Source organism: Eptatretus burgeri, chromosome 6 (genome assembly GCF_056783735.1).
Source record: "Eptatretus burgeri isolate ZD-2024b chromosome 6, Ebu_testis_v1, whole genome shotgun sequence".
In the NCBI taxonomy this organism is placed as follows: Eukaryota; Metazoa; Chordata; class Myxini; order Myxiniformes; family Myxinidae; genus Eptatretus; species Eptatretus burgeri.
The window spans coordinates 54872151-54883051 of NC_140966.1; the positions used below are offsets into that span (position 1 = coordinate 54872151).

At 41.8% G+C, this 10901-nt stretch overlaps 1 protein-coding gene across 4 annotated transcripts in view; it reads left to right on the top strand.

Annotated features, from left to right (window-relative positions):
- Window positions 1–9679, top strand: part of CCDC40 (coiled-coil domain 40 molecular ruler complex subunit) — a 191596-nt gene extending 181917 nt beyond the window's left edge. For 3 of the 4 annotated variants that reach the window (XM_085885112.1, XM_085885111.1, XM_085885113.1), the window contains 3 exons: window positions 621–809; window positions 6608–6766; window positions 8449–9679. In XM_085885112.1, coding sequence (XP_085741238.1) covers window positions 621–809; window positions 6608–6766; window positions 8449–8697 — 597 coding nt within the window. In that variant the 3' untranslated portion in view covers window positions 8698–9679. Of the gene's footprint in view, window positions 1–620; window positions 810–6607; window positions 6767–8448 lie in introns of those variants that run through there. The other variant, XR_015059209.1, reaches the window with a different exon arrangement.
- The last annotated feature ends 1222 nt before the right edge of the window (window positions 9680–10901 follow it).

Consider the following 10901-nt stretch of genomic DNA (forward strand, 5'->3'; position numbering starts at 1 on the left):
TCAGCTCCAGTCAATGGTCAAACCTCCAGTTCGTGAAAGACTTGGGCCAAAATGTCTCCCTCAGGCAACCCTGCAAGGTGGGATTAATTGTGGCTGTTTAAGAAGTAGTAGGAGATATTTCAAATTTGAATTGGTGGGAAACACTGGAATTGCTAAACGGTAACACGGGTTTCAACTGTTGCTTTACAGTAGGTTCAACTTATTTTGTCTTATACACTTCAATTTCTCTTGCACACTTCCACTCCTACGTCAAAAGTGAACAACGTTTACAGAAATAAGTTATTTGGAGCTTTAAATGTAAATATTGTATAAAACTTTCTCCCCCACCCACTCCTGCACTCCACTAAATGGGGGCCAAATTATTTTGTCATATTAAATAATTAACATAACTTACCCCTTTTTATATATATATTTTTTACAAAGCTGGACTATTTTTCTTGTAATGCAGATAACTTGGATCTTTTTCTTGTTAATGCTTTAGCCTGACAAAGACATTTGAGACCAAAATTTAAATTCTCTCTAATTTTGAAAGTAAACAAAAGGAAGTAAAGTATGAAATCTTCATTATACGTTTCACATCAATAACGTTGTCACATTTGCTGCCCTGGGGGCACCACCAGGTGCGGTATTCACAGTTGAAGAGACAGCAGATGGACCTGATGCGTGACATGGAGGCAGCTGTGTCACGGCGGGAGTCGATCACAATGCACAACGAGGCACTGGAACGGTGTGGAACAAGTACTTCCACACAGGCAGACCTGCACCGCAAGCTCGGAGAAATGAGAAGGGCAATTCGAAGTGCACAAAAGGTGGGATTGTTTATGCATTTGCTCTTGCCAACTTTACCACCAGTGCATCCGAATGATCAATCTGAGTAAACTGAAGTCGAGCTAAGTAACCTCCCAGCTGTAAACTGTCATTCTGTTGTTTTGGATGCAGGCCGAGACATCAATGTGTATGTCGTCCCTCAGATGGACGTTGAACTAGGCGTCTGGTCTGCTGCCATTAGTTGATGGATGTTAAAGACCACATGGCCGCATGGTGTCCTTCGCGAAGAGTAGGCGAGCTATTGCCTGCACCATGAACAAATTTCAAAATTCTGCTCGAACCTACAGAGGGCATTGAATCAATGGAACCGAAACAGCCGCATCCTCTGCCTCTCACCCCCCCCCCCCCACCACTGAACTGAGAGTGCTAATATATAATCACTGCACACTGCATTTAGTTTGATTGTAATCATTGATTGTAATCATTGATAATCACGAAGAAGAAGAGGTGAGCAAGCTCAAATTTAGTTTGAATGGTTTGAGATATCACAGGCTGGGATCTCTCAGGTCTGAGATAACTAACTGGCTCTGAGATAAGTAACATCTTGGTGAGCAGGTTAATTATGCGTGATATATGTGATGTAATTTACGATTCATAATGCACATATTTTTCTTGCGGAGTGAAATTGCATCAGAGTCGTTGTTCAAAATCAAGCAGGATTATATTGGCTGCTTAAAAGGAACAACTTATAAACCACAAGTCTGTTGCAAATGATGTGCGAGTTCAGGCCCATTATTGTCCCATTTTTACTGCAGGAGTTTTCAACCTTATTGTACTCATGGACTCCTTGACACATAGTTAAAAAAAGCAGGGATGCCTTCCCCGCCCCACACTCAAAGGTGATTCATGCCTAATTCAGAAAAGTTCAACCAGGGAAGATTCCAGAATCAAACGGTGAATAATTATATTTATAGTTAATTGAAATGAAAGAAAAATAATTTCAGCATTACATTTTCATTCTTTTTCTTTTGTTTCAGTCATTTGTAATATTTAAATCGATTCAACGAGGGATGTTGTGTTGACAATGACACGTGCATATCCTGCACTCGAACATGCGCGTCATTGTCAACACAACTCCCAACCCCCTCCTTTGTTAGTGGACTTGTCCACCCGATAGTGCGGAGCACCCTGATAATACTTCCAGATTACTCACTTCAACCTGACACACACTACACACACACACACACACGCATCACCGCTGACTACAATGTGGTGGGTCCTGCATTGATTGAGGCACTCTTTATGCTGACAAAATGGAAATGAATTGTTGTTTTTTGGAGATAAAAATTAGGATGAAAATATCAGTTTGTGCAAAAGTGAAACCAAAACATGTGCAAAGTCCGAAGGTGGGGGTGCGCACCCCCTGCACCCCCCCCCGGATCCGCCCCTGTATATTGCATGTTAACATTGAAATGAACATGAAAATAAAATAAATATGGTGTAAATTTAACAAAAACACAAAACTTTTACCTTTTAAATTTATTACAAAACAGCGAGATGGTTGAAGGTAAACATATTACGTAATGTTCACACTGTACTCTGCCATAAATAGAAAACACAAGACTTAGCTTGGGATGTTGATGTTTGAGGGAGAAGGGGGAGCAGAGAAGGCAATTGGAAAAGTAATATTAGCTTTACAAAAAAGTCGTCTGCAGCATTGCCACAATGGAGAAGGGTAACGGTCACACGATCCTAAACCACCTTACCTTGAATCCCAATCTTCTCGACTCGGACAGGAAGCTGTGAGGTATGAAATCCTCTCCCAGAATAATCCCGTCTTGTCCGTGTTAAAAACATGCTTCAGCACATCGATTTGATCCATGAGTCGCGGTTGAAAATGTGCGTTTGAGAATGAGGTATTAGAATGGGGATTTGAGTCCGGATGTCATAAATTGAGGGTTTGGGAATGGGGTTTGAATACAGAGTTGGAAAATGAAGGTTTGGGAATGAGGCTCAAATACAGGTTAGATAATGAAGGGTTGGGAATGAGGTTTGAATATATTGTTGGAAAATGAAGGTTTGGGAATGAGATTCAAATACAGAGGTTGATAGTGAGGGTTTGAGAATGAGGTTTGAATATGGAGTTGAAAAATGAAGGTTTGGGAATGAGGAAGAGTACAATGGGAAAGGTTCTCCTTACAATCATTAATCATTGACCCCGTAATGGTGGACCTCACAGATTCCGCTTTTGCTCCTCAAGCCAACAGATCTAACAACTTGATCTTTTCTCCCAACATCATAACCTTTCTCTGCCTTTTGGCACAACTAACTTTGTCCATCGCTTTACGTTTGTGCTCATTAAAAATGGAGCACAAGAAACACCACAAGGCTCAGGATGGGAGGTAATCATTCATGCATGCAATGCAAACGATGACTCATCTTAGCTCAAAAACTTTGATTGGTCGAAATGAAATCCCACGATAACGAAATCGGAACATAATAGGTTGTATGCGATTGGTCGAAACTGGTGATATTAGAACCCGTGATATTTGAGGGTTTACTGTACTGTATAGCATGATATTTCAAAAAGTTGTGGATGAGTTGGTGAGGTGACAAGAGAAAGCCGAGTCGATTTTGGTTCAGGTTCTGATCCAGATCTGGCCTCTCAGTAGGATACAAAACGTAAACTTCAGCATGGTGGAGAATATATATATATATATATATATATATATATATATATATATATATATATATATATATATATATATATATATATATATATATTGTTGTGGTTACCAAATTCGCAAACCACCATTCAGGTCCCTTAGGTGAGATATCTCGGTAAGTATATGTGTAGTTAGGCCCAAACCCGTTGTCTAGTGGGAATACATGTCATTTATGCGTGCTGCGACTCTTCAGGATAGCCGTTTTTCTTTTACTATCTTTATTTTGGACCAACCGCCATTGTTACCACCACCAACCACAACATCAACCACCCACCGCGGCGCCGCTTCACGTCACACCTCGCAACCGTCGCATCGCCACCGTTCTTGCGCCGCTTGTGGGTACCGGTGTTGGACTCGTGCAGGGCGCACGCCGAACAGCGTGTCCAAAACCACGGATTTTCCGCTCCAAAAACGGATCAAAAACGACACACGCCCACTTTTGTTCCGTCCAATCGGTGAGCGAGGGGCGATTTGGCCCCGCCTCCAGGGCGTTGGAGGGCGATCGCTATATGCAAATTTATGGATCAAAATGCATTCACGCCCACTTTTTCTCGGGCCAATGGGGAGCGAGGTGAAAGGTCGAAGGCAGGGGGTCAAAGATGAGAGAGCGAAGCCACGGGGCTTATATAAGCGACCGCGTTCGTCAGTAGAGCAGAGTTAAGACTTCGCAGTCGGTGGAGTTGGGAAGAAGAAGCAAGAAGGAGTTGGTCGTCGTCGTCGTCGTGTGCGTTGGAGTCGGAGCGAAGAGGACGGAGCTGTGGAGAGGCGGCGAGGGCAGACGAGGGGGTGCTCGCGTCGTGCCGGGAGCTGCACACCAGGGAGGCCGACGGCGCGACCTGGTCGAGGTGGAGACGCTCGTCGCGGGACTCGAGGCAGAGTAAAAATCCTCCTTTCCCCCGAGCATCAGCAACCCCCTCCTGTCTCCCCCCGCGCTGAGATAGTGCGACCAAGGGGGCCCCTTTCCCACCCCCTACCAGACACTGTCCGCGAGGCCCGCGGAGTTGAGGCACCATCGCCGCTCCGCGTCTCATCACCAGACGGGTAGGCCCGACCCGGTCTCGGCCTCAGGCCCGCCTCATCCTTGAGGGTGTTCTTTTTCTTGGTTTTGGGTATGTGTTGTCGGCGCCGTCTGTGAAGTAGAATTGTATTAGTGTTGCCGTGTGCTCGGTAGTCGGTATTAGCTCTGCATTGTGTCTTCGCTTTTACATTTGCTTTTTGTGTAAAATTGCATTGTGTCTCTTCTTTTTCTATGTGCTTTTGGTGGAATTGTATATGTGTGCTTTCCGTTCATCGCGAATAAATGTGCTTTGTGTTGAACTGTTTCCCGCTTCGCTTCGTCATTTCTTTCATTGAATCCCCATCTTGCTTCACGTAAAGGGTTGGTAGTGGGCTGAATACGCCCGATAATTAATCGAACCGTCGAGGCCGACGATAACACCGCTCGGTTATCCCGATAGTACGGAATGGGTCGCTTAAGTGGCCCGTGTCCGAAGTCGACCTGCGGCGAGGTGCGATCGCCCGGTCTACCCTCCGTGTGGGTACTTAGGTAGGTCGAATTTGGCGAGCAACCCTATCCCACGCGGGGGCTGATTGGCTCGATCGCGGTGAGACCGAAAGGTCCACCCGTGACTGGTTCCCGGCGTTAGTCCGAGAGGGTCACGACTGGATTGTCCGTCCGGTGGGCGACGTGCCGCGATTCGAGTTACGTGGCCGTCGCACGCCGGCGGGCGCGAATTCGTAACAATATATATATATATATATATATATATATATATATATATATATATATATATCTATATATATATATATATATATATATATATATATATATTTATATAAATATATATATGTACATAAATACATATTTTGACATGTATGGCTGTCGTTCATCTGTTAGCTGTTACACTGATTGGCTGTGTGAAGCTAGATGCAATGTGATTGGCTCCTGGCAAGATCATCGTACATGTTTAATAAAATCTGATATTTGAAATCTGATTTAATATTTTTATGATCGGAACTCATGGCCCAAACAATTATGTCGAAATCTCGAGTTCAATTGCGGGAAAAAACGATTTATTTAAACTGCATACAATTAAATAATACACTCAGTGGACCAGGAGATAAAATTGTTTCAAACAGAAGTGTTATATTCACAATTGCTGTGAGTTCTCTGTAACTTTTCTCTTCAGTGTGAAAAACACCAAAAACGATGATTAAAAGCATCTTCAAATGTCGTAAGGTTGCAGCACAGTGTGGGCCCCAGGCTTGAAGCCTTCCTATATTCTTTGAAGGCCCCGTGGAATTGGAATAAATCCAAGCTATATAAACACTATGTATTATATATGCGCTTAAGCAATAGGAATGTTTTGGCTTCATTACATAACCGAGCTGTTTTTTCGAGGTATTGAGAAATCAAGCCAGTGTACTATGCCTATGAACCACCCATGTTATTTTTTTTAATTTTATTTCAGGAACAATGGAGGCTGTGCTTACTGCTTTATACACCTTATGTTTGTGCATTTCGCATTTATGCCTGAAGCACACCAAAGGAATCCTGCCAAACGTTTTGAGCCATTCCCGTTTCCCATTAATTAATTGGACATGCCGTAATCCATCACCTTTGTTGCTGCCGTGAATGTCATTGTCTGTGAAAAGCTCAACATTCACTTTTCAAATGATGGCAGAACAGGCATGAGTAATGGTGACACTAAATCTTATTTTGCAACCAGAATATTTTGCCCTCTTTTGAGACAAATCCAACCTCCACCGCCCTATGTTGCACCACCATTTTGCGGTGGGCGGTATAAGCAACTGAGAGCTTTGGTTCTGAGCGAAACCAAGAGTGCAACACAACTAACCTCTTTAAAGTCCATGGAACATTATTTAAATAGATAAATTAATGAAAACTTTCCTGACACTGGGGACGGATACTTTTGCTTGCTTTTCCCGTCACTGGTGACGGGTACTCTTCCTCGTAAGCATAATAACATAAAAAGGACAAAGAGTAAGAACAAAAATAAGGATTCCTGAATGGAAGACAGAGATGTGACATTTTTATAGTTCATGTGGATGAATTTATTAATCTCTACCCACTCACTTCTGGTTATTTGCAGGATGTTACGTCCTACGACACTACCTTAACACAGATGCAGGAGACTCATGGAGTGTTGCGTATGGAGCTCACGAGAAGACAAGAGCATGTGAACGAATGCAAAGTTACTTCCTATAATCAGTTTCAGGAGGCAGAGCAAATGAAGGAGCAAAAAATAATGGTAAGAAAGAGCAGATGGAACGTTTGAAATTAAATTTATTTCAATAATATACATACATATCAGCGAACATAGATGTTGTAGCATGAATATAACTTCAACATCTTGTCATTTCACTCACTTCCAAAAATGATTTACAGGTGCAGAAATGGAATTTAGGGATATAAAATTTTGAACCAAGACAGCATCATTTTGGGCATGTTGAGATCACATTGGTTTATCCTAATAGAGCTTCAAAGTAAATGATTGCAAGAAGGAAATTTACTCATATGGGGATGAGAGCAAAAGTCTTTACACTTTGTGGTGTGCATGACTTTTTATACAGGAACAGACTTACTGTATTGCCCATCATCATTATCAATGTACCATGATCTTTTCAGGGTGTTGTTGCTGCCAAAACAATCTCTTGGCAAAGTTTATCTGAGGGGTTGGTTGTTGCATTCCCAGCAGTCAGTCAGTCGGTGAAGTTGTTTGGAATTTGTTGAGGGAGACAGTGAGGACTCGCTGACTCTTCACAAAATACACTTTTTGGATATTTAACGTCACCAATGTTTGGTGTTGCAGAGGGAAGTAGTTTGGTGCAGAGGGAAGAGTAGCAGCGGCACAAAAACTAGAGAGCTACGTAAAAAAAATCAAAGGATTTGAAAGCTGTGAGTAGTTCTGATTTTTGAAGAAAAGAATTGAAACTACAGAGGATGCCCATTCTGTGGCTGCTATATGGTCAGCCTAGTGGAGGTCATGGCTAATGGTGAGGCTTCGAAGATCAAGAGACTGAACATCTTCCAGTGAATGACCAAGGAAATAGAGAGGTGAATTCATTTGATGATCGTTCCGAAGTGACGGGGTGAGACTGAGATTTTCTATGATTGAAGGACATGGTGCATTTATCAGATCAACACAGAGTGATGATGTAGCTGCTGTCTGCCTATAAGTGGGATGGGGGTACTGTATGGCACAATATGGAGTCATGATCCTAAAACTGTTGAAAAAAAAAATTATTAACCCCCAACCTGGGGTAAACCCTTCTGGGGGCGTATATTTTGGGTCCTGTCAGTCTGTCTGTCCACCCGTCTGTGGGTCCATTTAGAGCCTCGACTCGAAAATGACTGAACGCATTTCTTTCGTATTCAGCAAAAGTATTCACCAATATCTGGGCAAGAGACCCGTCAAATTATTTTTGAATCGGAGACAAAATTCATGGAACACAATTACATTTCTGAAATTTGACAATTTTTTTTTTTTTTGCAGGAGGAAATACTACAGGATTGTATATGCTTTTGGGAACCATTATTTATTAATTCACTCTTTACCATCTCCACCACCAATACATGTTCGAATTATTTATTTACTGATGTACACTTTACCATCTCCACAACCAACACACAACTCTGAAACAATTATTTATTTATATACCTTTTACATTTGTACAACCGTTATATTTTTTTGTTACTTAAAAGTAAAATCTACAACATCCCATTTGATGGTGCATTTGTGGGCTGTGTCCTCAATGATGTATCTTTGTTAAAACTGCACCGACTAAATATCATCATTACATTGACAACTGATGTTGGACATTTCAAGAGAATGATTGCATCAACATCATGATGGGAATGATTAATGGTGACGGATTAAAATTAAAACATTCATAACAATATCACACTCATTCTTCTTTCTATCCCCTGTAGAACCTCACTAAGATTGTGGCATGGCAAGCACGTGCCAAGGTACTGCAAGCGGTGCTTGACGGATCTCACCGAAAACTCTGCACCTCTTCAGACGCTCTTTGTGTTGAGCATAAGCGCCAAGATATCCGCTTACAAAGCACTTCCATCCTGCTTGACCGCATTTGCAATGATTTTCCTCAGCTAATGGTTGCACTACAGCCAATTAAACTACATCTTGCTGCACTACCCATACAAATCCATCCGAAGTGAATTTCACTACTGGACTATGAAACTGCTCTTTGAGTGGCGTTTTTGCCCTCGTATAAATCTCTCATGGATGTACTAAGTTATTTCATCATGGAGGTACCATTTCTGATAACTGTATTTCTTGAAATCAGGTATTCATATTGGTATTCCGGTGTTCTGTCTGAAAGCAGGATCAGTCCTGCCAAAGCAGTTTCTTGGCAATGGTTATATTGGGTGGTTTGCCATTGCCTTCCCAGCAGTAGTGAGGGCAGGAATTTGTAATTTGTTCATGGTGCTTCCGATAGCTCATGTTGTCTTTGCGAAGGACATCGTGGGATCTTTAACGTTGACCACCTAATTCCAGCAGACGGGAGACCCAGTTTAACATCTATCAAAGGGACGGCACACACATTGATGAATTACCCTGCCTTCTGCCTATGAAACGCCAGATGACAGCTTATGCCTGGGTCAGGATTAAAACCTAGGCTAGCTTAGAGGTGAGAGTGCGTACCTGTAGGCCATCTTGTCAGCAAACCAGGTATGCTAACATTTTTTTTAACTTGGGTCGTTAAGTTATTAGGTACGCAAATGTGGCAGAAATTTTGATCCTTACCCCCTCCACCTAACTGCTTCCCTGTTGCATGAATCACATGCATGACAAGGACATCAGTATACATCACTGTACTTTATTGTGAATTAAAAGCACATTAGTAGGCCTATACAATGGGCAAACATTGCATATAGTACATGGGATTTGAACCTATTTTCCGAACTTCATGAGCCATTGGTTCAAATGGATAATACATAACCGACCAACTGTTATTTTGGGTACAATAGTTTTTTTTTTGTTCAGGGCAATCCTGCCCAACAGCTCCTGTTTCAGTTTCGTTATTCTCAAATGTTTGTTCAGTAAATACTGGTTATGTTGTGTTTGTTGTTATACCTTTCTGATATAAATGGTAAGCACCTTTGATTTCAATAAATTACACCTCTATCGTGAAACATCCACAGCCTCACTATAAAGTGTCATCGTGGAACGTCACAGGCAGGGTGCTGCATCAATGAGTGCACCTCTTGCTGGCATTCAATGGTATAGTGACTTCAAATATCAAATATCCTGGACAGTAACTTTGAAAAAGAGTGGGCCATTCTGTTCAAAAAGAGTAGGTGAGCCAAATTTAAAATTCCTGCCATGATCTATTATTGGCCCTGCTGGGAAGGCAATGTCAAACCACCCAGTATTTTTTTCTTGTCCAAGAATCTGTTTTGGCAACACTTGGACCCACTATGGGGCAAATAACTCAAGATGACAATGAATGAAATGGCTTGAGATATCGATAAGATTTCTATAATAATGGTGAATGTAAACAATCTGATGAACCCATGCATTCATGTGCCTTTATGCAAGTGAGGAAGCTGGAGCAGGCTACAATCTCATATTTATTAGGTATGCAATATGACAATTCTTTTAACCCCTCGAACCCCCTCTCATTCTGATGTATGCCACATGCATTCATTCCCCCCCCCCTTCCATCCCCTATGTGACTATTTCCTCTCAAGCTCACTCCTTTCCCTTGTTTCTGCATTCTTCTTGCAATGTAATACCCTCCACTTCTCTTTCATCTGCACACCCCTTCATTTGAGTTTCTTAATTTTGCCCTCTGACACAAATAACAAGAGCGAGAATTGCTTTGCAATATACATGTCCCCTACAGATGTGATATTTTCTAAGTCTAAAAAGAACAGCTCTGTGAGAAATTGACGAAATGCCCTGAAACTCAAACTTATTCTGTAACGTATCATAATAAAGCCATGTATCACATTTCAGTTGAATATGTTAAAGAGTATGGGAAAAAGTCTGAAAAACCACAGGTGGAACTGATGGACGGATATACGGAGAGCAAACCTACAGTCCCCTCCAGTGAAACTGGTAGGGGACTAATAAATACATGACCCTATTATCATGCCAAAATTGTGCAGAGCTGGAACTACACATTTATAAGCTTGTTTTAGCCTGCAAGAAAGTATCCTCTTACAACATTTTTATAAGACACGTTGAAACAAATAAGACGTAAGTTTAGCAACAAATTTTATACTTTATGTTACTGTGACATAAATCGGATGATGTTTGTTTCAAAAGGCTTGTCTCATCGCACAGTTTTGAACCTTAACACTCCTGGCGGATTCGTAAGTGGAAGTTGGAATTCGGGAAGCTCTCCTTATGACAT